The sequence below is a fragment of the Aythya fuligula genome, chromosome 22 (genome assembly GCF_009819795.1).
Source record: "Aythya fuligula isolate bAytFul2 chromosome 22, bAytFul2.pri, whole genome shotgun sequence".
Taxonomy (NCBI): Eukaryota; Metazoa; Chordata; class Aves; order Anseriformes; family Anatidae; genus Aythya; species Aythya fuligula.
In genome coordinates this window covers 163,228-189,517 of record NC_045580.1, presented here as the reverse complement: position 1 = coordinate 189,517, position 26,290 = coordinate 163,228, and the positions used below count along the sequence as shown (strand labels likewise).

Sequence of the window (26,290 nt, the reverse complement as noted above, 5' to 3'; positions counted from 1 at the left end):
GGTCCCCAGCCACCATTCAGACAAGACCTGTGATGCCAAGGTGGTTTTCCCCCCAAAACCCACCAATATTTTGCTTTTTGCCACACCAGATTTTGGGAAACTTTAGGAAAATGCATTTTGTTGTTCATGTTTGGCATTTCTGCAAGGGGAAAAAAAAAAAAAAAAAAGAAAGACCTCGTGGAAGATGTGTCTCATCCAGAGCCAGGAGAACGGGGAAAGAATGCTCAGCCTCAAGAAACTCAAATTTGATATTTTAAACAAGTAAATGAGTGTCTCCCTTTCCAGCACAAGTTTGAGCTCCTCCTATTTTTACCCCAGGCTCTCTGCCTGCTTTGTGATACTCTTCCAACCTGCCCACCAGCACCCAGATGTACGATCCCATCTTTTAAGAACCATTTTTAGCCAGTGCATCCACCAGGGTGTTGTAGGGCAGGGAGAAGAACAGTTGGGGAGAACACCCCAGCACACTGTGATACGTCCCCACGTGCCGCCTACCACGCCGCTGCTCACCTATGCTGGAGTATCAGCCATCGCTCGGAGACTTACAGACCCGTCCTGCAGGCTTCCTGGAGCAGGAATGGGAGGTGAAGGCAAGCAGCAGCTTTCTGGTGGTCGATCAACCCGAAGAAACCATTTAGCCATTAGAAAATTCCCTGGAAAGGCAAAAAAAAAAAAAAAAAAAGCAACACCAGGAGGTCCTGTTAGCGTTAGCGGTTCCAAACTTGGTAATGTTAAAATAGATGCATTTTCCTGAGGCAAAGCGGAGCAGTGGGCATCAATGGGCATCACCCAGCATGCAGGTCCTACCCACATTGACTTTTCTGCATTTCGTTAAAAAAAAGTGTGGATTTTCCTTTATCTCCCTTCCTGGGGAAAAAAAATAAATAAATAAATGTAGGGAGCTGCATTTAAGCAGCTAAAAAGTTTATTGCAAGCCCAGTGGGAATGCTGAGCATCCTCCCAATTGCAACCTGGCCACACTCGCCATCGGTCCCCAGCACTGCTGTGACCATAAACGCAGGGGACATGTGCCCATGGTGCTGCTCCCCAAAAAGCGCAGGGAAGGAGGGAGCTCAAAGGAAACGTGAGTGGCTTCAGGCACACAGTTCCCAGCTTCCTTCTAGTTTTCCTGAGTGTTTGGGGCATTCCCACCCACTCCTGGCCAAAAGACCCTGTGTGGTGGTGGGGGCTGAAGTTAAAGGGAGTGGGGGCTCCAGGGGATGGCAAAACTGGACGAAATCTGTTTCAGGTGCAAAATTGGACAGAATCTGTCTCATCGACGGTGGTTCCTTCTGCAACCAATGCTGATGCTTGTGGGCACCAGCTTCCCCTAATTAGATTTGATCAATTAACTTTTGCCCCTAAATTATAAAGGAATCTCAGCAGGAGGAGTTAAACAAATTGGGGGGGGGGGGGGGGGGAGAGGAAGGAGGAAAATAAGGGGGAATCCCAACATCTTCACCCATCTGCTCCGCAGGGCTGAAACGCGCCCCTGCCCCAGGCACTGTTTCGCTCTTTTCCCAAACCATTGTGGCTGAGCCCGGGAGCTGCAAACAGCCCCAGAGCATCCGGGGGTCCCAGGCAGGGTTTTTCTGTTTGGTTTAAAAGGGACAAGAAGCAAGACCCGAGACGTGTGAAAGCATGCTTAGGAACACAGAGCAGGGAAAGTTTCGCCGAAGCTGGCGTCGGGTCATGCAAGAGCTTTCCCCAGGGAGGGAAATCCATTAAAAAGACCGAGAGGAGCCGTTCCCAGCCAGCTGCCCCCACATCCCAGCCAAAAATAACCCCCGGTGGCGAGAGTCCTAATCTAATCTCCCCACCTTGGGTTCGCAAACATCCCGCCAGGCTGAGGGCTCCTTGCAGGAGGGAGGCGTTTGCCGCGAGGCCGGTGGCGAGGTCCGGAGGGAGGCTGGGAGGGCCGCGGCCAGAGCCCAAACAAAGAGCGGAGCTGGTGAGGGTGCCCCAAACTTCTGGGGCGTCCTGGGGATGCGAGTGTGTGTGCGTTGGGGGGCGGGTGGGAGCGTTAAAAATAATAATTAAAAAAAATAAAAAAGGCAAAAAGCTGCAAAAACGCCACTTCTGCCCTTCAAACCCAGGGCCTGTGGGCTCGCGGGGTCTGCTCGCGCCCAGCGGGTTGGACGGCAGCGGCGCGATGCTGCGGGGGCTCGGCCCTGCAGGGTGGCACCGCCCCCCCGCCCCCCGGCCCTGGGGGCTCCCCGAGGTCAGGGGGTGCCTCCGGGCCAGGGGGCTCCGCCGCCCCGGGGCGTGCTGCCCCGCCGGGCTGCCCTGCGCGCAGGAGCAAACTTCAAACCGCAACCGGACCGCGGGGGCAAGGGGGGGCTGCACCGGGCTGGGACTGGGGGGGGGGCGGGGGGAACACAGCCCCCTGCGGGGATCGCAGCCTCCGGGAAGCACTGCAACTGGCCGGGGGGGCACTGCGACCCCCACGGGCACCGCAAGCGGGGGGAGCGCAGCCCCGGACGGGGAGGGACACCGGACACCTCCCCCCCCCACCAAGGACACCGCAACCCCCCGGGGGAACCGGGAGCACCGCGGCCGGCCGCAAGGCTGGAGAGCATCGCAAGGGCCGGGGCGAAGCGCAGCCCGCTGGAGGCACGGCGACGGCCGACCGGGGATGAGGGTGGGGGGAGCACGGGGGGGTGACGGCGACCGGCTGCGAGGCGTGCCGGTGCCCCCGCGACGTAGCACGGCGGCCACGCACCGCCGCTGCGAGCCGTGCACCGGGAGGGGAGGAGGGGAACGGGGGGGGGGGGAAGGGGGCGCTAAGGGGGGGCGGCGCGAGGCACCGCTGCGGAACGGCAAGTTACTTCCCGCACCGGAGGGAGCGGGGGGGGAGCGGGGGAGATGCCCGCCGCCGCCGCCGCCGCCGCACGTGCCCCGGCGCCCGGGGCCGCTTTGTCCGCGCCGCTCGGCTCGGCTCCGCCCGCCCCCGCGCGGCGGCCCGCCGGTGAATGACAGCCTACCTGCCCGCCAATCTTCATCACACTGACACCGGCCCTGACAGCGCGGCCGCCGCTCGCCGCCGGCCCGGCCCCGCCGCCGCGCCGCGCCGCCCCCGCCCCGCCGCCCCGCCCCGCCGCGCCCCGCCCACCGCCGCGCCGCGCCCCGCCCCCGACACGCCCCGCCCCCTCCCACCAGGCCACGTCCCCTTCGGCCACGCCCCCTCTCCTCGCCACGCCCCCCCCCTCAGCCCCCCCCCCCCCCCCCCTCCCCCCCCCGCGGTGCCGCCTCCCGGGCCTCGCTGTCCCCGCCCGTGCCGCGGCCCCGTCGCGCTCCGTGAACCAAAAGCGGTGTTTTTATCCCCAAAGCAAGCGATAGCCGGTGTTTGGCTCGATGCTCGTTGCAATGGCCCGGAACGGCCCCAAATTACTCTGGGGCACCGCGGGGCCTCGCAGGAGGCAGGATCCGGGCACTGCCGGTCGCAGCCCCCCCAGGGAGCGCCCGGCACGGGGTGGGGGCAGCAGCGCTCAGAGCAGCTGCGGGGAGCCCAAAGCCGGCAGAGCAGAGGGGCCAGCGGAGGGCTGGATACGCATCCCGCATCCTGCCTTCAATCCCAGCGCCATCAGCCGTCAAAACTTCTTCCCGAATTGCCCCGTGTCGCTGTGACAAATGCCACCCTGGCGCGCTCCACCTGGAGCATCCCTCTCTCCCCGCTCGCTGTCGGTAAGGCCGTGCGAGTGCTGGGGCGATGATTTATAACCAATTCTTGTTGTTCCGGGCCTGGAATACAACGTAGACCTCCGCATGCTGTGTAAATCAGAGCTGGATGCTCTTCCCACCCTCATTGCTATTCCATGAGAGCCATCCAAGATGAGGAGCCATAAAGCTGTCTTCAGTCCTCCCTTGTTTCAGCCAGATTCAGGGCCAGGCAAAAAATATTTTGGTCTTTGGAGACTCTGATTTGAGTGGGATAGATGCGCAGGGGAGGACATAAAGCACTCATTAGGTATCGAAGGGCTGCAGGATCACCATGCTCGTGTCTTATTTTGCCAAATGGAGATGAAAAGCAGGCACAAAATGGATGTGTAGGAAAGGCAATTAAAGCCATCCTGCATTTTCAGTATCATGCCCGTTTTCCCACCCCTGTGGTCCTCCAGAGCCCCCTCCTCCCCAGCAGCTCTCTTCTGTGCATCTTTTAAGCCCCTTCACTGACTGCCCAATATTTCAGGGTTATTTGCTGCTCCTGACACATTTGTTCTGATGCCATCAGCAACTCACCACGAGCATCCCACGGGGGTGCAGAGAGTTTGGTTTTATTTTGCTGAGCTACAGCATCCTCCAGGAACATGGCCAGGCCTGGATTTCTCCTTTGCAAATGAAAAAGCCACATCTTCCCCGGAGAGTTTTGCCAGAGGTTAATTATCATCCCTGCTAAAAACCCCGCCTGATTTCCCATTTGAATTGGCTTAGCTTCAACCTCCAGCCACTGGGTCTTGTCGTGTTTTCTGCTCGTAAATTAAATGGCGCCTGTGCTAAAAATTTTTTTTTTTTTTTTTTTTTTTTTCCCTAAGAAAGCACCTCTCTGCTGTACTAGGTCACCCCTGATCTTGTTGTCACTGGGACCCACAGATTTGCCTGGTGAGAACAGGGATATGTAGCAGCATCCCTGCTGGGATGTCAAGCTGAGTACCACTCCACTTTTCCCTGCTGTTCCAGCATCTCGCCAGCTCTCAGCCCAGCTCTTTTCTCCTCCACCCAAATTTCCATCAGCTTTTTATCAAATACACCCAGAGGCACCTTCTCTACCACAGGCTGCTGCTGCTACTGGAAAAGGAGCCCAAACCCCCTGAAACACAAAACCCTTTATCAAATGCCTTATTCCACATCCCCATCCCACACCAAGGAATTGAAACCTCCCTGAAATTAAACCTTCTTTTGACACCCTAAGTGGGGAGGTTGTGCCATGCACCTGCACCGAGGCTGTGTTTTGTGCACTTGAAGTTGTAAATATGCAATTAGAGCAAACTAATCAGCACTTATTCAAGAGCACACCAAGTTCCTTCTGTAAAGTGGCAAGAGTACTTGGAGCAAGTTTACTAAAATATTAAACATTTGGCAAGAGCAGTGACATAGATAACTTGTAATATTTACATTTTTACATAACTGGCTTCAGGAGAAAACAAATTACACCAAGTATAGCATTTTACTCTCAGTCATTTGACTACTCCACCATAAATAATTCAATTCTCTCTCCAAGATTACATTAGGGCTGGTGTTGAATTTCTCAAAGAAAACTGTGACAGGATGCTATGGGAAATGAATGCGTATGGCTCTGCTGAAAACTTCTGAAATATATATAAGAGAAAAGCAGGGTAAATTATTAAACAATAGATGTTAAAAACAACATGAGTTTGGTTGATGAGCCCGGGTAATATGTGGCAGGGGGGTAAAGAGACACGAGAGCATCCCCGAATTGCAAGCTTGCTTCCTGAGCACAGGGGTAAGCCAAGCTGCTTGCAAGATAAAGGATGCTCAAAAACCCATTCATAAGAAAAAGGATGCTCTGAAGGGAGTCCGATGGAAAGCACAGCCCCCACTGTACAGCAGGTGCTGCTCCCAGCTCCCTGCCCGTGTGCTGCCCACCTCCCAGCTCCCTGGGTTTGTGCTGGATTTCTGAGATGCAGGTGTTCAGGACACATACACTTTCCCACACCTCCCCAAACTCTCTCCAGTTATGTGTTTCATGAAAAGGGGGGAAAAAAATCATTGCTGTCTGGTGCAGCCTTAAAACCAACAAGCTGCCAGGAACATGGACAGAACCGATTCCTGTAGAGCGCTATCCAGGTTGAAATGAAGGGATTCCCCAGCTTTCACCTGTTTTCAGACCTTAGCTCATGGAAGATTTTTGTTAAGACTGATCTCCCTCCGTTTGCGATACTTAAGCTCCCCGCTGAATAAGCACTCATCTTAACTATGTTATCTTTATCTCCGTACATGATTTTCCTGGGAATATGGGGAGAGCAAACCAAAAAGATTTACAGCACCGACGCAGCAGCATTGTTTGCTGCAGAAAAACAAACCACGAGAAGCCGCAGTGCATTTTAAATAGCCTCCTAACGGAACATACAGCTGCTCCGACCTGACAGCTACTAATAGATAAGTGCACGGGGGATAGAAGGAAGAGCTTTATCAATAACCCCTAGGCATAAGGAAGAGGAATGTCTTCAAACGGCCGCCGTGCCTGCTCCTGCACTAGCCGGCCGGGGGTTAATGATGTCTTGTCGAGCTGGGAAAGCACTTTGGGGTCCTTCCGGATGAAAGTGCTGGATAAATGGCAGGCAAGATCATTTTTATTAGAAAATCCCCACTGCCAACTTGCTCCTTTTTAATGTTTAATTTCAAGCCGTAATAAAGTCTCGCTGCTCCTTCGGGGTCTCCTGGCTGCTTGGCTGTGGTTCCCTTCCATGCAATGCTATAGCTAGCTTTGCAGTGCCGCAGCCTGGTAGATTTTAGCTCAGCCTGAGGGTTTTTTTGGCTGTGTTTCAGGGTCCCTCCCTGCATCGGCTGGGTTTGGTCCATGGCGGGAGCTCACTGCCACCCGCGTCCCCCTGCACCGGGGCATCGATGCAGTGCGGCGTGAGAGACACACTGGTCACAACTCCTTAAAGATGCAAATTGAGAAGCAGCCATCATAGCAAGAGACTTCTGTTAATTCTCATCTGAGTATGCAGATTTCAGTGCTGACTTTTGCTAGGCTTATTTGTTTTATTTAGCAATAAATTTAATACAGGCTCCCTGAAGCAAAGAGACAGATGGACTATAAACTTTGAATTTTGAGTAGCTTTACATCCTTAGGTTAGTATCATTTTTGATCTCTCCTGAAATTCTATCCACAAAAGTTTGCAGGGATTGGAATCTGCTTTTTTACAGCCCCCCCAGCCCCCTGTGACCATGCACCTTCGCACCGGAATAACGAGTAACCACCTGATGAGCCACCTTCTATTTTTTTGCACGGGTCACGCAAAAGTATGCTAAATACCACCTAAATGCTGCATACCCTGGCTGCTGGAGTTATCCCAGCGACTCACAGATGGACCTGAGAAAACCAAAGCACCACGTTTCCTCTGGGTCCAAGTGAGAAACCCCTGGGCTGAAATAAAATGCGCTTGGAGAACATGGGGAAGCCAGTATGTGTTTTTGGAAGGAGTCACAATGTGGCAAACAGGATTTATTTACTTTTTCTGATGGTTGTTTTGCCATCCATCAGCAATACAAAAGCAGGTAGGAGGGGAGGAGAAATGCCTGCTGTCTCCAAGAGGTGGGTGATCTCCATCCTTGGGTTGCCCATGCGTGGTGGGATATGGCTATGAGCTGGCCAAGCGCTGTGTCACTGCTTTGAACCTGAGGGTTGTGAAAAGCCAGGATTTAATTTTGGGAGATAGAAGGTACAGCCAAAGTGCCTGGTCACTGGCTGACAAACCAGGTAGAAAGCATGGTGTTGCAAATGGACCCCAACAAGCAGATGTCACCTAATGCCAAACTGCGATTGAATTACCACGGATTAACGTATTACAGGTGCATTAAAGTCTAATGAGTGGCCCATGATTAATGCTGTTATGAGGAATACTAAAAGAACTAATGATGATGAGCCACTTGAAGTTACATGTGGGGAGTTTCAGGTGTTGATGGTTCCACGGTCTCACACTCGCAGGAACAGCCCAGCTAAGGCAAGGGGGTCTGGGACTAAGGAGAGAAGGAGGGACCACATTTCTGCTCTTTGCTTGGTGGGAATCAGCAACGCAGACATCTGGTGATGTGCTTTAGTGCTGTGAGGAACGCCGTGTCTGAGGAAGTTCATTCTGTTTTTCTCCCTAGAATTTTAGCTCTTCTTTTCTTGTGGAGGAAAACCTCCAAAAACAAAACAGCCCTGGATTAAAAGAATACCACTGGCGTACTACAGTAAGAGAATACCAGAGATTGAATCAAATCAACAATAATTAACAAAAATCAACTGGTTTAACTGGGAAAAAAGGGACGCCAGAAAGAGGTTTGGGTCCGAGTTCAGATTTTGGTTAATTTTAGGGGAAATTATCACCCAGTGTGGGAGAGATGACATCTAAGTGTGCCCAGAGACAACTTGCTTGCTGAGGGCTTTTTAGGGAAATGATCCTACAGTTGTTTTAACTTCAGTGCACAAAGTATCAGGAAGCTGTTTTGTGTATGGATGTGTGCTTGAAAAGCAACTGACTGCAGGGAGTTCAATTTGAATCAAGTATAAATAGTCAACAAAGGCACCAGGTAGCCAAATTCCTCCCTCCTGGGACTTTTCAGGCCATCGTGGGAGATGACAGGACACCCTGTCCTCCTCCATCTACCTTCTGGGTTCAGGTTGGGCACGCATGCAACCCAACCACAGGAACCACTTTCTGACCCATAAACCAGGACATTTTGGGGCTGTTAGTCACGTTTTCTCTAGATGGGATCAGATTTTTATTTAAAAAGTGACTTCATATCCCATTTTATTATTTCTGAGCATTGCAGGATTTGTTCTATTTGAAGTCTTACATCCTCATTTCCTGTCACTGCTATTAAAATTGATTTCCGCCATGAGCAGGAGAAAGATAATACGAAATGGGTTCCTGTGAGAGCGAGCTGTATCCCCACCGGAGCCATTATGAACTCTCCTATATTATTTTAACTTTCTTTCATTAGTGATTCTCTTTGGAAAAGGGCAACTCATCCCTTGGCTGAGACGTGTTGTCCACAAAGTTGGAGAAATGCAAGGGGAGCATGGGGCAGGGATTTAAATAGCTCTTCTTCACTGCCCCGGGGTATTTATAGATGTAACCAGATCCCCACTGCCTCCGCGGTGCTCCCGGCTCCACAGTGCCACCAGCCGCATCCTCCCCACCTCCCCTGCACCTGTCCCATGTTGTGCTCAGCACCTGCTGCGACCAATACCCTCCAGCACACCCTTTGTCCATCTCCTAAACCTGTCTGACTCCCCGTTCACACTGCGATAAAATGGACTATGGGTGAGCATCCTCGCCATCAGTCCTTCCACCACCAGTGACCTCTCTGCCTCCAGAGGCATTGCAGAACCAGAGGCTGCAGCATCACACATCAGCTCCTAAATACGCCAAATTCACCCCTAAAACACATAAAGCATCTTCCCAGCCTGAAGCATCAGTCCCCACTCCCTCTGTGGCACATCCTGGCTTGGGGCAGCCTCCATCAGGTTCATGCAAATGGGGTTGTGCATTTCACGGCACAGACGTGCTCCCCATCGCACCGCTTACCAGTCACCAATCCCAGCCCCGGTGGAGCCACCCAAAGGGGCACTGGCACCCACTCCCATCCAGCAGCATCCCCATCCAAGGGCTTAAACGCCTTCACCAGAGAGTAATTTAACGCCATCCCCAGCTTAAGCTCCATATCTACCAGGCGTGAAATTAGTTCCAGCAAGCTGCAAATTTGCTGCTAATAAAAATATTTAGCAATTCACCAGTCTTTAAATCAGGAGCAGGATATTTTCTTACTTGCATCAATGCTTGTTTCTCACAACTCTAATATTTGATAACCCAGCCCAAATTGTGGGGCTGGAGCTGTAAAACTGCAAGTTTTATGACAGTGCAAGGAGTTTTAAATCAATTCCTTTAGCTCTGCTCGCTCCATGGCATCGAGGCTGGAGGAAACCATTCGATCGCTTTGTCCGACCTCTTGTATTTCACAGGCTGTTAAGTCTCACCCAGGTACTGGTAATTTGGGTTGGATGACGGCATTTTGCTCCTGTGGAGATGGAGGCCCCGTCTCGCCAGGGATGAAGTGGAGTGGGATATTCCCACCAAAAAAAATCATGTTCTGGGGCAAAAAGCAGTGTAAAACCATTCTGGCCCATATGGGAAGAGGTTTTCATATATTTCTTATTTCACACTCACGTGGACAAAGTATTGGGGGTGAAAAACCTTTGGCAGACATCCCCGAGTGCTATGTAGGATGCAGCAGGATGCTGCTAACTCTGCAGCCGATCAGTATCACAGATTTGCAGTTATCACCCCCAAAAGAGACCCACTTGATTCAAACCTGCCCTATATCCCAGCAAATATTTTTGTGTGTTTTCCAAACAAGCTTTGATCCAGCTGATCCTGCCTCGTAGTCTCTGAAGAAAGGTGACCCCTGCATCCTCCCAGACTGGTGTTTAATTAGCCTGAGTGCTGGAAAATTGCATTTCTCTGCAAAGCTCCATTTGACCCAAGCCAGCATCTGCTCACAGGACCATTTCATGCCTTTGCTGAAGCGCCATGACCCCACATTTCCTTCAAGAAAATCCACCTGTGGTGACGAAGCCGCCTTCCCCAATCTGTGAACGAACTATTGCCTGTTTCCAAATTCATAATAATTATATTTATATAATAATTCAATAACATACTACTAACACAATAATAACCACAATGAAGAATTATTTATTCCCCTCAACATCAGGCTTTGCTGGACTGTAAGCATCCTTCGTCTGACTCCAGCTGACCTCCTTATTTACTGCATCAAGTGCTGCATCACTGGAGAGCCTAACGAGTCAATGCTTCGTGTTACCTTGATTACCGATATGAAATATGTTGTGCCAGGAATCCATCAGTCACGTTAGCAGTGCCCGGCGAGCCAGGATTTCCTCTGGTTGGTGCGTCCTGCCCGGTGCAAGGGTTTGGATGCAAAGCCAAAACCCAACCCCAGGCAAAAACAACCGCAGATATCAAGCGTCACCCAGAGAACTCCTTGATTTCTGCTACTTCTGCGTCTTTTTTAACCCACAATTCACATCCAGCATCGTTTTCCCCCTTTTCCTGTTTAGTTTTCAGGGCAGCCCAACTCTGACGCGAGCAGTGCGTGACGCCAAACCCTAAGGGGTAAAACCTGGGGAAAAAAAAAATTCTCGTTGCAGGACAGCAACGAGCCCTCCTCGGGCTCTAAACCCCAGCTCCGCGCCCAGCCCAGCGAGGGGCCGCGCGAGGCCACAGCCCCCCGGGAGCCGCCGGGGCACGGCCGCAAGCACCCGGCCGCCAGCCCGGCCGCGCCCCGCCCCGCCCCCTCCTGCAGCCAATGGCAAGCGTCGGCAGAGCGGCGGGCGGTGCCGATTGGCCGAGCGGCGGGCGGTTGCTAGGCAGAAGCGGCGGCGTGGCAGCATGGCGGGGCCGGTGCTGGGCGCGGGGCCGGGCGCGCTGCTGCTGGCGGCGCTCTGGGCGCTGGCGCTGCTGCTCTGCCTGGCGCTCGCCCGCGCTCCCGGTGCCGCCAGGTGAGGAGGGGCGGGGGGGGGGGAGGCCCGCAGCGGAGCCCCCGCCGCTGAGGCCCGTCGCTGCCTCTCCCCGCAGGCTGGCCGCGCTGCCGGTGCCGCTGGGCGCTGCGCTCCTCAGCGCCGCGCTGCTGCTGTACCCGCGGGAGGAGGAGGAGGAGGAGGAGGAAGGCGCGGGGCCGCCCCCCGGCACCGAGGTGAGGCGGGGGCAGCGGGGCGGGGCCGCGGGACCCACCCCAGCGCTGCCCCGGGGCCCGGCGGCCGCTCCTTGCCCCCTTTTCCCCCCTTCTCTGCTCTTTTTCCCCGTCTTCTCCTCTCCCTTTTTGCCCCTTTTCCCCCTTTTTGCCGGTTTCCAGCAGCAGCAGCCCCGAAGAGCCGTCCCCGCCGGGCCTGCGGGTGCTGCCGGTGCTCAGGGAAGGCCCCCGGAGCTCGTGCGGAGGCTGGTTTGGGGGAAAAAGGGCGAGTTTCACGGTTATGCGTCACCCGGCACACGTCTGCGAGGCTCCGGCCCTGCTGAGCGACGGCCTGGGCCGGGCACGGTGCCGTGACAGTTTAGGCAGAATTTCCTCTGTTCTGTTATTAATGCGGATTAATTACTGCTTAGGCAGTGATCTGTGCCACGAATCCTTGTGGTTTTCCCTCTGCCGCGTGCAGGCCCAGCTCACGGATGGGCTGGGACAGGGGAGGCGCAGCCGTGCCCGCCTGCCAGGCTGGTGAGAATGGAAAGTTGTTTTAGGGGTCTCTGGGATCTGTCCTGACCATCGATAATACACCATCTGGGCTCTCTGCACTGAAACCCTGTTAATTGGCTAAATAAAGAGTGAAAAGTGCTGCTGGAAAACATGGTGTCGCTTGCAGAAGACTTCCCGCGGTGTTTCCAGGCCAGGCTGTGTAAAACGGGGCCAGGGGGGCAACGCAAAGCACGGGGGCATCCCAAGGAGCTGGGAGATCGATGTTGTGACCTGCCGGCCTTGCACATTCCTTTCTTAACCTCTTTTTTTCCTCCCCGTTCTCAGAAGGAGAGCTCTGCGTGGGGCTTGGTTGCTGGCCTTCTGCTGCAAACCTCTTTTTCAAGGCCACTGCGTGGGCCCACAGGTGGACCAGGACCATAACACGTGGCTTTTCCGCTCCCTGCAGATCGTGGACACCTTCTTCATCAGCCGCCTCATCCTCCTGGCTGTGATGGCCCTGGTCTTCCTTGGGTGCCTGTTCCTTCTGCTGCTTCACCACCTCGCAGAGCCGGTGTATGCCAAGCCGCTGCGCCGCAGCTGGAGGTGAGGCCACCAGCGCAGATGCCATGTCAGATGGTGGCAGATAAGGCCCGGCACTGGAGAGCAGAAATGATGCGAGATACCCTTCCAGGGTAGGATAGCAGCAGGTCTGGGTGGCAGCCAACCGCAGGACGCAGCACTGAGCAGTGTTCTCAATTTCCCTCTGCTTTCAGCCTAATCGGGGAAACATGGAAGGTAAAGAGAACTGAACTCAGAGATCCTGCCAGTTTCTGCCTGAACAATGGATTTGTGAGGCCTGGGGTGGTTTTGGTCAATACTTTTTAACTCCTTGTTGGCCTTTCAATACTTTTCAAGAGAACTTAGGATTTAGGGTTCTTTGCTTTGTTTTATATTGGTAGCGTGGAAGAGGAAATCCAATTTTCATTGCAATGAAATAGGAGACTGGTGGGGAGTTAGTGAGTCAATATCCACAAGTTGTTTTGTCACTGTTCTTTTTTAATGTTAAGACTAATTAAACTTTCTGAAGAACCCCTGGCTCAGTTGTTATTTAGTTCACAGGAATGTCATGTTTTGCAGCCTTTTGGTGCCAGTGTCTCCAAAGAGTGCCCTTTCCCAAGGTTTTCGGGAAGCTTAGCTTGTCCATGTGTGGTTGTGGATATTTTGGGATGGTCCCTTTTGCTGGGTACTCCTCTGCTGTCCCTGCAGTCGGCATCATTCCTGTGTCATTCCAGCTTCCTGAGGAAGGAGCCAAATGATTTAGCTTCATTTGGCCAGGGAGTTGAAACAGGGGTGTAATCCCTACTCTCTGAAATGGCAGGTGCAAAGGGATGACAGCTGTCAAGTGAAATTCAAGCTAAGGTTTTCCTGGTTGACCAAAAACCCAAGGCTTTGGAATAGGGTGGAAACAACATGCAAAATAATGCTAAATGGGGCAAATTGAAATTGCACAAGGATGCAGAGGAAAGCCAGGTCTCGCCTGCCCGTGCTCAGCCATTTTGCCAGCCCACCAGAATCCCTGTTGTTTTTATGGGGCCCGTGCTGTTAACAGCGTCTTTGCCAGGCCCTGGCTGTTATCCTGCAGTGGAAACTGGAGGCTCCCAGCTTCTGCTATCCCTCAGTGTGAAAACCCCACTCATGTTTTGCAACTGAAGCTGGTAGCCGGTGGGGGGAACAACTTTTTGTGTCCAGTAGCAGTGCCAAGGAGCCTTCAGTGTTTGCATTTCTCAGCTCAGAGCTGAAGCCAGAAAACACAGCCCTGTGCCATGTTTGGGGCTGACATGGGCAGAAGGTGAAAGACACATAGCTCCCTACACATTTGGTTTGTTTTGGTGTTTTTTTTTTTTTTTCCTTTTTTTTTGTTTGTTTTTTTTTTCATTTTTATGTTTTGAACTCAAGGTGGTCAACAATAATAAAAGAACTGACCGCGTTGCAGCCAACTCCTACCTGCTGTCAAAAATGCTACATGGACACAAAAGATTAATTAGCTGAAACTAACAAGCTCAGGGACAAATTGCACCTGCAGAAAGTGTCTCTACACCCATAAAAGGAGAGAGGGGGCTCTTATGCTTTGACTTTTTGAGTTGTGTAAATACTTGATCCCTTTTTATACTGAGGATGATGTCGAAAGTATTCAAGCTATCATGTTGAGGAATACGCCAAGCAGTTATGCAACACAAGCACATCCAGTTTCTTGGAGATTTTGAAGTTACACTTGAAACAAAATTCATATTTAATTCATCATCTTAATGACATTTGTGAACATGAAGTTAGCCTCACAGCTCGCCCCAGCTCCCTGCCTGCTGTGCCTTTATTCCCCATGCTTGTGTGAGAGCAGGGGGCTGATTGGCAGAGCCCTGGGGCAAACTGTGCTGGCCGGAGACAGTGGCTGCTTGCCAGGCTTTGAGTCCGACAAAGGGGGAAGCTGTGGTAAAAGCAGCTGGAGCTCTAAAAAAAACCCCTAAAAGTAGAAGCATGAAGCTTCCTAGAGTTTTGGCGTAAATAAATGCAAGATACTTGCTTTCCACCCTGCCTCAATCATCCATTTTAACTAAAATTGGTTTAAAGGCTAATCCTGTGGGGGTAATTTTGGGGGGACCAGAAAGCTGTGTGCAGGAGGCATGTGGTGGCCCTGAGTTGCGGAGGCCATTTCCATGCTTTTCCCCCAAAACCGTGCTAATTGGAAAAACAGTCCTATGCCCTCTCACCTCCTGGTGGGACCCTCCCCATGAGGCTTTCTGGGCTCCATCCTCATCCCTTGCCACCTTCGGAGGGGGAGATCAGGCTGGTGAGCTCAGCATGGGCGCCCTCTGCATATTTATTTATTCCAGGCACAGCAACACAATTCTGTTCCCCCACGCAAGGGCTTTCCAGACAGTTCCTGTTTATTTTTGGGAAAGGAAGGACCACGTCAAGGAATTGGTATGAACTGAAGCTGCTTTCCAAGCAGCCCCAAATGCTGTCTTTTGCTGCTGTTCCCCACCCAAACCTCTAGCTCCTGAAGGATAACTTCTTGAAAATGAGGCCACCTCTGTCTAGCACCCTCATTTATTTTTACTTTTTTTTTTTTTTTTTTTTCAATTAAGAGTACAGCAGGAGGGTGGTTTTGGCTTAAATCCTAACGTCTCTGTCGTTGGCGAAGATGTTGGGAGTCTAGAAGATGTTACAGTCAAGAAGCCCTGCTCCAACCCAGCTTTCTCCCACGACTGCAAGGAAATGCTCCCAGCTTTCCTCTTGCAGGCTGATTACACTGGGTGCTCCATGTTCCAGGAGCCAGCCCCATCCAGGAGAATCATGCTAAATCCCACTAAGAGGAGCCCTCCCTCCATGCCAACTGGGATGTTTGCATGAGATTCTGTGTGCACAGAGGAGGGCTGCCAAGATGCTTGCAGGTCAGGTGGGAAAACAGCCCTTTCCTCCACTAAATTGTCTGCCCAGCTCATTAGAAATGAGCAAGGATGCTCTGCCGTGGGGATGCTGGTACCCAGCTGGCTGCTGTGGCCTCGTGCGAGCCGAGGGGCATCCTTGGAGTGGCTGCTCCCTCCTTGCTGGGCAGCAAGCGGGGCCAAAGGGAGCACAAGTGTCTGCTAGAGAATCTGCTCTTCCTGATTTAAGGTCCTTGAGTGATGGCAATTCTTCATGCCTCGTGCTGCGCTCTGCCAGCATTTAATTACCCTCACTGGTAAAAACTGGCCTCTTATTTCCACCCTGACTTTGCTGACTTCAGCTTCCTGCTGCTGAATCCCGCTTTGCCTTTGGCTGCTAATTAAAAAGCCCTTCAGTGCCTGCTGGCTGCTCCTTGCATGGGTAATTACGGACCTTCCCCACGCCACCTCCTCACCTTTGCAGCCAGTGTCCCTCCAAAGCACGCATGGCCCCATCCCAGCACACCTCTCTGCATTGCCATGGGTGCTGGTGGCACGGACAGAAAGCACACAGGGACAGGGACAGCTGTGGAAGGGCACATGGTGACTGCTCCCCACATGTGCCTGAAGCACGTCGCCGTCAGAGAGCCTTCATGCCATAAAATTCTGCTTTTCCCAGGTGGAAAGCAGAAAGGGGGGTAAGGGGAGGCTCTGAATGAGCTCACTTGCAGCGCAGTATTTCCTTCCCAGCTGCAGGATGGCAGCGGGCTTGCACAGCCCTTGCTGCGATGCGGAGCTTGGCTTTGGCCAGGACAAACCCAGGGGATGCCCCTGGCTTCCCATCCACCCCTTGGTCTTTGAAATCTGTTTTATTTTTGGCATTTGGCTCCTTTTTCTATGAATGCTGTTTAAAACTGCATCAGGCTGTCTGCCCTCTCATCTCACTCTCAGCAGCACTGCCAGAGCCGCAGCCAAGCTGCTCAGATTTTCCAAACACAGCTGGAGAGGGACGCAGCCCAACTTAAATTCATCCTAGAAAAACTACAGGCTGCTGCAAGAAAGGGCAGGAGGTGGAAAAAAAAAAAAAAAAAGGAAAAAAAACTTGCTTTTGCAATAGCTCCCCCTGTGTATGTCAGAGCTTGTGGAATTGCTTGTGGGATTTTTGCATGTTTAAAGCTTGTATTTTGAGCCTCCCCGTCCTCCTCCACAATGTGGCTGGCTGTTAAAGAAAGCGTAGTCCCATGTGTACTAAAACAACTGTTCTTAGCTCGGCTCAGCAGCATCTTCGCTTTTCTCTGTGAGCCCCAGCACTTTTCTTCCCCATTTTCTCCACTGGGGGGGAACATTCAGAGCCCCAGCACTGAATGTGGCTGCCTGGGGCCCAGTGCGTAGCGATGGCCATGGCTGTCCAGCTGCCGCTTCCCACACTGGGGATTTACGGGGAGCCTGTCCAACTGGCCCGCAGGTCTTTTTTTGTCTTTTATTCATTTTTTTTCCCCTCTGCTGATGAAATCAGCACTTAATAAAAGAACTCTGGGCCCAGATGTTTTCTCCTTGGGTTGAGATCCGAGGAGGTGAGGTTGACCGGAGTTCAGCCGCCAGCTGCATGCAAACATCAGCCCATGGCAGATGCTGGTTGCCATCACCCCTTGTGCACCAAAGGTGGAGCCCCCCCCCCCCGAGCACACAGCTGGCAGCACAGCTGGCCCCTGCGCTAATTAGGCAGCACTGATGAGGCCTCCTGGACCTGCCTCCACCCAGAGGCCCATGCCCATTGCACTTCTCCTCTAATTAGGAGGTGGCTAACGAAGACCGTCAGCCTCCTGCGTTGTAGCAAGGGAGAGCAGCCATGGTGCATGAGGGGATCCACCCTTCGAAGCCTGATGCCTAGCTACCGGTCCCTTTTTGTGTGCTAAATGGCAGAATTGAGAAAAATGCTTTTTTTGTTGTGGTCGTTTTTGTGAATTGCTTGAGCAACAAGGAGCAAAACCAGCTTAATTTGGGCTCAGCAAACAGCCTAGGAATGTCCTTTATGAAGAATAAGAGGCGTTGTCGGTGAGGCAGTGCTCTAGGTGCTGGTGCACCATCCTCTTGGTCTGACATACTGAAATACTGAGTGCTGGTACACGTGATCCACCCCAGCCTCCAGGAAGACTTGGCCAAGCATTGCCATAGGGTGGAAAGGGCATGGAGCGGCAACACAGGCTTCGCACCTCTTTATTGATAAAATGGCTGATGGCACAGTGTTGGCCCAGAAAAGTGGGCAGCTGGCTCCTCCCTCTGAGGCAAGATGGCGGTGGCACGGGCCCAGGGCCAGCGTGGTGGTGGCGATGGCGTGGTGCCGGCCTGCCCTGGCCTCTCCTCCCTCTGTCAGCACAGGGATGCTGGCGGGGGCACATCAAAACTGCTTGAACCTGTGGGAAAGAAGCAAGTGGCTGAGCGTTGTGCAGCCTGGCCTTGCTCTCCGGGTACCAGGGCGTCCTCCACCATCTGCAGCATCAGGAGAGAGGGAAGGGAAAAGCAGCTCCGCCAGGGTGCCACGTCCATACCACAAGGAGAAGCAGGCACAAGGAGGGCATCCAGCCACCATTTTGCCTCCACCAAAGTGCAAGTGACCCAAAAACCACCCAGCATGTGCACATCTGCAAGCTACTCTGGAGGCAACGTGCTCCCCAAAGACCAGAAGGCATTGCAGAGTTGCTGCAAGCTGAGCTGGCTGCTCCTGCAGCATGAAACAGCAGGGCTACGGTGCAGGCAGGGACAGCTCCAGCATGGCTGGGACTGGCCTCACCCTGACCAGCCTGACAGCCCTCCACCAGAGGCTGGAGCAGGAGATTTGGGCCACACTTACCGTAGCACATGGCCCAGCCTATTGCTCTTTTACCTGCAAACACAAGACATAAAGGACCAAACATTTGTGGGGACAGGGCCCCTTCCTCATTGGTGCCCACAAACAGGTTTTGGTGGCAATTGGAGATGGCCGGTGCTGATTTGGAGATTGCGTGCACTTTCCCCACAGTGGTTTGGCCACAGATTTGATTAGCAGGCTCAGAATCTGCATAATCTAGCTCATTAGCATAAGTGGGCATGCTGGTCTATCAATTGGTCATTTCAAGTGCATTAATCAATGTTTTGCTAATCAGGCATCTGGGCTAACGTGTCACAAGTCATCTGGAGATGGGGACCTACTGCATGCCCACCCACACTCCCTTTCCTGGCCATTTCATTGTGATCCTTTGCCTCCTTGGCTGTAAAGCTATCAGTAGAGCAGCTGTTCGTGACCCCACCGAGCCAAACTAGACATCAGGACAAATCAGACTCATATTTGCATTTAATTCTGGGAGCTTAAGCGGGGGGCGGCTGGCAATACTCACACTGAGCTACTTCCCATCCAGCACTGACTCTGTTAGCTGCACACTAGAGCTACAACAGCACAAGTAGGGTGCACTCAGCGCCTTGTGAGACACTGCTGGCTGCAGTTCCCCCATGATGCCCCCACAATGTCTTTGTCCCCACAGGAATGGGACATGGCCCTGGGAATTGTTTGGGGCATGGCACCCACATGGAGGTGCAGCAGTGACAGCACGGGGTAGCAAATGTCTGTCTGGAGCAGCACAGGTGCCAGGCTCTGCCGTACGTACCCTCTCTTCCTTGCCATGTAGCCACACCACCCGCGTACCTCTTTCACCACCACACGAGCAAGAAGCTGCAAGAGGAAAACCGAGGTGCCATCACTGGCAGATGCATTTTAAGGCTTTTCTTTGGAAAAGTCCTGTTTGCAGGGCTGAACCCTGCACTGGAGCCCTGCAGCACCTTCTCAGAAGGACCTACCAGGCAAGCCAGGACATCAGCAGCAATCAGCATGTAGAAGACATTGTTCCAGCCTGTGGGGGAGATAAGCCCCGCCAGCAGTGGGCCCAGCGCAGCACCTGCCAGGGGACATAAGGCACATTAGGGGCTGCCCCCAATAAGGGCAAGAAGAGACAAGGACCCCTCACAGCTCCTGGAGAAATAGGCGCTCAGCACCCCTCAGCCACACGGACCCACGGATCCTGTGCCGTCGATGATGGCTGTGACGGTGGACAGGGCTTTCGCATTTCCTTTGAGGGACTCATGGGTTCCCTGTGGGGAGAGAGGAGCAAGACATAAGGATGAAAAGCAGATCAAGTGCCATTCATGCTGGCAATTTCCAGCATTGGACGGGATGACTGAATGCTGCTTCCTGGCACGAGCAGGGTTGCAGCACTCTCAGATGATTTACGAGCAAATATTTCCACTGGGTTTGTGCTTGACGAATGTGCAAGGGGACAGGAGTGGAGTCATGTGGCAGAGGAGGTGAGGAGCTGATAGGAAAAAAAATCACACAGCACAACAGCCCTGCTCTTCCTTGCCGTGAGTTGGAAGCATTGGGGAACACAGCTAAAAATGCAAAAATCCCGTGACTCACCAAATCTGCTGACACCGCCGTTGTGATGAGAGCATAGGGGCCATTCACCAGGGCGCCACAGACAATCAGCATCGCTGCGAGGAACAAGACAGCCCCAGGGTCAGGCCAAGAGCTGGGGCACATGGAGAGAAGTTGAGCCTTTGCATGCTCTCAGCCTGCGTGCAGGGAGCACCAGGACACTGGGTGCATTGTCCCCAGTGGTCCCTGGTCTGTGTACGGACACAGTGCTCGCTATATCATGTTTTCCCCAGTGAAGTAGCAAAGCGGTACCCCAAATGGTAGCAAACAACCACCCAGGTCCTCCTTCCCCAAATCCCATGTCCAGGGGAGAAATAAAGCCAGGAGAGTCCTCAGCTTCTTGCCCCATTGCCTGTCAGTGATGGGAGCCACTGCTCCAAGGAGCTTCCTACCTATGGACGTGCCAATGCCGGTCTGTCCGATGCGGTTGTACAGGAAGAGCTGGAACACAGACACAGGACAAACCCCTCCTGAATATCCCAGCCACTTTCCTGAGTGTTTTCACTGCAGCAGCACCCAAGGCATGGGATGGAGAAGGCAGGAGCCCACCAGGTAACTGAATCATGGCTGTGCCCCATGCCAAGATTGCAGCCCCCTGCCACATGGGGTGGGAAGGGGCGAGCATCAGCTGGGGTGGGGGCAGAGGGATACAGGCTTGGCTCCACGTCCCGCTGTCTGCCTGCCAGACGGAACACTAGACAGAGGGGCTGTTGCAATTTACAGCCTGGCATGGCTCGACAGCTGCTGACCTGCCCCACTAGTGCTATCGTGTCCCATGGTGTGCCACGTTTTGGTGCATGCCAACTTTGGAGGGGCTGTGGGAAGGAGCAGGCCCCCAGCCCCAAGCCAGCTGGGCTGCAGTTACAGCTGATGAGCTGCGCTTTGCAGAGGTGAAGCCAAGTGAGCTCTGTGCAAGTGCTCTGGTTCTCAGCATAGGAGCTGCGTTTGTGGGCTTCTGGGGTGCAAGGCAAAGCGACGGAAGCTGGACTGGCTCAGTGGGCCCCCAAGGCTTTCCCACAGCATTGCCTGGGCTTTAAGACAGAGCGCAGTTATAGCAGGATGGAAGAAAAAGATCCCTTTCAGATGTTTTTCCAGCTGTTGAGGACTCTACAGCTCCCAGGTCTGGATGTGCACCCCGGGAATCACTGATCAATCCCAGCCAAATGCATGACCAGTGCCAGGAAGGGGAAAGTGGCTCTGATGCAATGGGGACAGAGGAAAGGAGCTGCCTGAGGCCCTCATAACTGGGCTTTGTCCCCGACATGACACAAACCATGGGAGCAGCCACCACCAGCATCACGCAGCATGTGGTGGCCCTACCACCACTGTAGTCAGAGATGAGCCCAGCGAAGATCCCTCCTGTGAAAAAGGAGTCATTGGCATCAGTCCCAAGGGTAAAACAGCAGAAGGCTTCACACTGAATTAGCCCAAAATCAAATGGGTTGCTGGGTCAGGATGCTCTTTTGTCCCATCTTCTGAGTGAGATCCCTCAATGTTAAATATCTAAACAGCAGAGTGAAGAGTTTTGCTTTATCCATGAACAGCCTCTTTCTCTCTGCCAAGGGTTACTCTGCACTCAGCTCAGCTCTCCTCTATGCTTGCGAAATATATTTACCATTTAAGGAAAAGGCAAGCCTGAGCAAGAGACCCAGGGAAAGGTATTGTAATGGTCACTTGGGGTGACAAAACTAAAGCTAGGTGTGTTTTGTACCCACTGAGTGCTACAGGCAGGGTATAGACCTTGCTGTGGTGCTCCTATGAAGGGGACTTTCCATCACGCTGCAGGACTGTCCCCAGCCCACCCCCATCCAACCTTCCTCTGCCCAGGCACACCACAAACCTAAAATGCCCCCGACGTCAAAGAGGGTGGACAGGTCCCCGGCTTCCTTGGCACCGAAATGCGCTGCAGGAAGAGGAGCCGGGTGAGGGGCCGGGTGCGGAGAAGGGCTTCCCTCCACCTGGCTCCGTCACAGCACCTCCCAAACCTCACCAACATTCACGATGTAGAGGGGCAGCCAGTAGAGGAAGGTGTAGCTCACCAGCTTGGCAAACAGCAGGCAAAGGGAGAACTCCACCACGCCCTGGGAGGAGAGAAGAAGACATCAGGAGAGATTTTTTTCCCCCCAATTTTTTGCCACCAGGGTATGGAGCAGGGGACTCACAGGGATCCGGAGTGCCCCGAGGAAGCTGATGGCTTCAGGCTCCTCAGACGGCTCTTTGGGGCTCTCCGAGTGCTCAGCGCTGCTGTGGCCTGAGGCACCCAGTGGTCCATCATCAGAGGTCACCCCTTCAGGGTCCTTCTCCTCTGACATCACCTAAAAGCAAGCAGATGCAGCTCTGGTCACTGCACGGGGCTGAAACGTTAAGATTTGCTGCTGCGATGTGAATGGCTCAGGCCAAGGACTGGCTCATAGGATGCTTGCACCAATGCAATGAGCATCCTCCCCAACAGGCAAACATTGCTCAAATTTCTGACATGACACCAAGAGGTTTACAAGCTTGGATGACAGAGCTGGTGGCCAGCAAGAGCCTACTTTCCTGGCACTGTTTGCTGTAAACCACCAACCCCCCCAGCCCAGGACAGGGCAGGCTGGAAGCGATTTGACTCACGTGATGCAGAGGTGGGCTGCAGCCGACGTCCTCAGGATCTGCCAGAAGAAAAGGGCATCTCTGGGAGCTCTGGAGCAGCCCTGCACCAGCTGCTTGCCTGCACTGGGCTGCACCCCCAGGTACCTGCATCCCTGGCAGCAAAACAGCCTGGTAAAAAGCATGGGGTCCTCCTACGTGTTTCTGAGCTGGGCTGGCTATGAGGAGCGAATGGCACCGAGGCAGCCATGCTGTGACCCCAAAGGATGCTGAGCATCCCTGTGCTGCTTGCTCCACTTTTAGTGCTGAAGCAAGGATATATCCCTGCTTGTCACCATTGGGAAATCGCTATTGGGGGTGACCAAAACCCTCGGAGATAGACAAAGAGAGAAACTGTTTTGCCACTGATCTCGGCACTGTGCTGGGTCTCCGCGCGTTGCTACCACTCACGCTCCACAAGGAAGAAGAAGCAGGCGACACCCACAGCAGCGATGATGATGCCGGGCACGATGAAGGACAAGCCCCATTTGGAAGAGACCCAGATGCCTGCGATGAGCGAGCCCAGGATGTTGCCCACAGAGGTGTGTGAGTTCCAGATGCCCATGATCAAACCCCTCCTGGTGGGGACAAGGCAGTGGGGTCAGTAGCAACGAATGGGTGCAAGCAAGGACAGGGACAGGGACAAACACTCACTTTCCTTTCCCAAACCAGTTCCCAACACAAGCCACGACGGATGGCCAGCCGGTCGTCTGCACCAGCCCATTGCAGACCTGGCAGGGAGAGAGCAAACATGCTGGTTTGGGTGTTTTTTTCTCCTGGTGCCATGGCCAAAGGAGGCAGTGGGACAATCCTGGGGTTGTTTGCATCCTTCCCAGGGCAGATTTGGGAGTGGTGGCCAGGCGTGCCTGGCGCTCACCAAACCGGGCTGGCAGTTTCGGCGCCTACACTGAGTGGGGAGGAAATGCCTGGGTGCTTCCCGCTCCTGAAGTGGGACAAGGCTGGGACACACCTGCATGATGATGAAGTACCAGAGGACGTGGATGTCCCAGAAATAGCCGAGGCCAAAGAGCGCCGTGAAGAGCCCGCTCAGCACCATTCCCCCTGACAGGTAGTACCTTAGGGGCAGCCGCTCTCCAAAAATGCCACTATGGAGAGAGGGAAGAGCTGGTTTCTTCTTTGCACACCTCCATCCCTATGGGAAACAGCTTTCCAAGCAGACTGGTGCAAACTGGTGGGCACTGGGCTGAGCCAGAGGAGCCGAGATGACCCCTGGGTACCTGATAAACATCCCAATGGCGTAGGCCACCAAGAAAGCGTTGTCCAGTGCACCAAAAAGCTCCTTGTAGTTGTCCTGGTCTGGAAATAAGATGATATTAGGGCTCAGGCACATCCCCATCCTTGTCCTCACCCCCAAATCCTCTTCCCCGGAGGTTTCACAGTGGGGCCGGGAGCAGGGGAATGGTCCCAGTCTAGTCCCAATTTCGACATCCACTACACTGCTCCTGCCCTTTGGCCCAGGGCACAGGGCATGAGCACTCCGCTTGATTGCCACCAGCGTAATGAGCACCTGCCCCCCTGCCCGCCCAGCCCAACGCGGTAATGGCCAAAACAACCCCGAGCTTTAGGGACAGAGCCAGCACGGGGGGGGGCACAGTGAGATGCAGGTGCATTTGGGGGATTAGGGAGGCCAGGTCTTACCAAAGGGTGCCCAGCTGCACCACGTGGTGCTGTTGGAGCCATTGTGGGGGTTCACACCCAGCGCCGAGCAGTTGGGATGCAGCTGGCTCTATGGGGGGGGGGGGTGGACACAAAGCAAGTGGAGTGAGATCAGCCCAGGGTGCTCAAGGACCCCTGCTGGGTTTGGGGGGGCGGGTGGCACGTAGGCTGCATCACTCACCTTGACGATGCTGATGGGTTTTCGGGAGAGGTGGTAGCTCGTGTAGCAGAAGAAGGTCAGCACTAGTGTCAGCCCCCGGTAGCTGCAAGAGAGAGTGAGCAGAGGGGTTGGGGCTGGTGGGATGGGGACAGGGGACACCAGAACTGTCCCAGCTGGCAAAACTCAGCTTCTTGCTGCCCCGCTCCAAAAAAAAAAAAAAAAAATCATGCCTTTTGGAGAAAACACGACGTGAGGGGGATGAGAGACAGCTGGACCACTGAGGTGCCAGAATGAATGCTATCAGGAGGTGAATACAATTTTTGGATATATGCGTGCTGCTCTTATTTAACCCATACTGGAGACCTGGGGGTCTTCCTTTGAAATGCACAGAAAAGAAGAAAAGCAGGGTCCTTTTGGCTCAGTTCCCCCTCAATCCTCCCCCGCCCCCCACACTACACAAGGATGGTGGGAGTTTTCACACAGGATGGGTGAGCTGAACTGGCTCAGCTCCAGAACAGGTATTTCCCAGGGTATTTCCCAGCACCCGGTCCCATGGCCAAGCCCGTCCCCAAGATTTTCATCAGGATTAAAGATAACAGCGGGATTACTGCTAATCGACAGCGACTGCCTGGGTTGGGGCTGGTGCCTCCCCCCAGCACCACGGGGTGAGGCAGCGCTGCTGGTGTCACGCGGGGGCACGGGTGGAAGCAGTGGCTGACTCACATTGCTGCTGGCGGCATTTGTTGAAGCTGAGGTGGAAAAAAGAAGGGGGAAGCGGGGTAGGGGGGGCACTGCCCGTTTTGATCCCTCCTGTTTGCTCCAGTTAAATGTAAGAAAACAGGGAAACACGGGGCTTGTGCGCCGGTGTGCAGGTGAACGTGGGGATGGGGGTCTCTGGAGGATGCTGCGCCAAGCAAAGCCGATGGAAACAATTGTTTCAGCTGGGAGATCCTAGCCCAAGGAGCGTTATGGCTCACACCAGCCCCATAGGAAAAATCAAAAGCAACCAACTAAAAGCTTGGGGGAGGGGGGGGGAGTGCTTTTGCTGGTGCTGCTCCTCCTCGGAGTTTCACTTCTTCCCAGCACTGGCAGCAGGAATCAGAAGCACCCAGCAGCCCTGAAGGGCCAGGGCACAGCGCTGCTTTGGGGGGTTGCGGGCAGTTGGGAATGCAGAGAAATCACTATTTCCCACCCCCCAACCATAAAAATAAATAGCTTAACAACAACATTCTTAACAAATAGAATAAAATCGCAGGGCAGCACTGCAGGGCCAATCGAGGCGCTGCCGGTGGCCGGAGAAAAAGGGGAAGAGAAACTTTCCGTGCACATCCCGGCTCCCGCAGCTGAGCGAGGCGGGGGAGGGGGGGGGGGGGTTCGGCGGAGCCGACCGCGGCGGGGGCAGCTCCCGGCACGGAATCGACCCGGGGCCAGGCTCCGGACCGGCCGGGCGGCACGGCACCGGCGGGACAGCCGCGAGGGCTGAGCGCGTCCACGCCGGGAACGAAGTCAGCATCCCCGGGGGGCGGCTCCCCCTGCCCCCGGCCCCGGCCCCGGCCCCGGCCCCCTCCCGGCACGTGCAGCGCGAGGCGCGATGGGCCCCGGCCCCCCGAAGAGCCCCCCCCGCTCACCGGCTGTCCCGGGGCAGGGCGCGCAGCAGGCGGACGCCGGGGGCGAGAGCTGCCCTCATGGCGAGCGGCGGCGGAGCTGCCCCGGCCCCGCGCCCGCGGCTTTACGGCCCCCGGGGCCGCCGCTCCCCGCCCGGCACCGCCCCGGCGCCGCCTCCCCCCGGGCCTGCCCTGCCCGCCCCGGGCCTGCCCCGGGTGCCCCCGGGTGCCCCGCGGCAGACGCGGGCGCATCCTGAAGGGGGGGGAGGCGAGGGCACGGGGCTGAGGGGCAGCCCCGGGGCGGCTGAAGGGCTTGGAAAGAGGAAAAAAAAGGACGTGGGGAAAAGGGGTGGGGGAGGGAAAAAAAAAAAAAGGGGGGGGGGGGGGGGGAAGGACGAAAAGAAAAAAAAAAAAGGGAGAA

The 26,290-nt window shown here is 54.4% G+C and overlaps 3 protein-coding genes across 4 annotated transcripts in view; 1 reads left to right on the top strand and 2 right to left on the bottom strand.

Annotated features, from left to right (window-relative positions):
- The window catches only part of PKNOX2 (PBX/knotted 1 homeobox 2), an 86,774-nt gene extending 83,727 nt beyond the window's left edge, over positions 1 to 3,047 (bottom strand). For both annotated transcript variants that reach the window (XM_032201966.1, XM_032201965.1), the window contains exons 1-2: positions 2,985 to 3,047; positions 511 to 653 (exon numbers count right to left, since the gene is read on the bottom strand). The gene's annotated coding sequence lies outside the window, so the exon portion shown is untranslated. The remainder of the gene's footprint in view (positions 1 to 510; positions 654 to 2,984) is intronic.
- An 8,091-nt stretch (positions 3,048 to 11,138) lies between these two features.
- TMEM218 (transmembrane protein 218) lies at positions 11,139 to 13,012 on the top strand. Its single transcript, XM_032201720.1, has 3 exons — positions 11,139 to 11,248; positions 11,602 to 11,784; positions 12,238 to 13,012. The coding sequence occupies exons 1-3, from the start codon at positions 11,139 to 11,141 to the stop codon at positions 12,521 to 12,523; spliced, it is 579 nt and encodes a 192-aa protein (XP_032057611.1). The 3' UTR covers positions 12,524 to 13,012.
- Positions 13,013 to 17,510: 4,498 nt separating this feature from the next.
- Positions 17,511 to 25,952, bottom strand: SLC37A2 (solute carrier family 37 member 2). Its single transcript, XM_032201880.1, has 18 exons — positions 25,894 to 25,952; positions 24,287 to 24,368; positions 24,088 to 24,175; positions 23,667 to 23,745; positions 23,399 to 23,534; positions 23,083 to 23,159; positions 22,840 to 23,006; positions 22,414 to 22,451; positions 21,966 to 22,118; positions 21,794 to 21,884; positions 21,644 to 21,706; positions 21,077 to 21,162; positions 20,196 to 20,244; positions 19,786 to 19,859; positions 19,382 to 19,460; positions 19,170 to 19,267; positions 18,980 to 19,044; positions 17,511 to 17,752 (listed from the first exon to the last, which is right to left on the bottom strand). The coding sequence occupies exons 1-18, from the start codon at positions 25,950 to 25,952 to the stop codon at positions 17,737 to 17,739; spliced, it is 1,500 nt and encodes a 499-aa protein (XP_032057771.1). The 3' UTR covers positions 17,511 to 17,736.
- Between the last annotated feature and the right edge of the window lie 338 nt (positions 25,953 to 26,290).

What these genes read in the sequence shown, in the direction of transcription:
- TMEM218 (XM_032201720.1), top strand. Translation starts at nt 11,139, where the DNA reads ATGGCGGGGCCGGTGCTGGGCGCGGGGCCGGGCGCGCTGCTGCTGGCG. An exon ending in CGCGCTCCCGGTGCCGCCAG is followed by an intron (nt 11,249 to 11,601) that starts GTGAGGAGGGGC and finishes GCCGGTTTCCAG; the next exon opens with CAGCAGCAGCCCCGAAGAGC. An exon ending in GACGGCCTGGGCCGGGCACG is followed by an intron (nt 11,785 to 12,237) that starts GTGCCGTGACAG and finishes CCTTTCTTAACC; the next exon opens with TCTTTTTTTCCTCCCCGTTC.
- SLC37A2 (XM_032201880.1), bottom strand. Translation starts at nt 25,952, where the DNA reads ATGAGGGCAGCTCTCGCCCCCGGCGTCCGCCTGCTGCGCGCCCTGCCC. An exon ending in GGTACTTCATCATCATGCAG is followed by an intron (nt 23,160 to 23,398) that starts GTGTGTCCCAGC and finishes TCTCCCTGCCAG; the next exon opens with GTCTGCAATGGGCTGGTGCA. An exon ending in TGGTGGTGGCTGCTCCCATG is followed by an intron (nt 20,245 to 21,076) that starts GTTTGTGTCATG and finishes TCTGTGTTCCAG; the next exon opens with CTCTTCCTGTACAACCGCAT.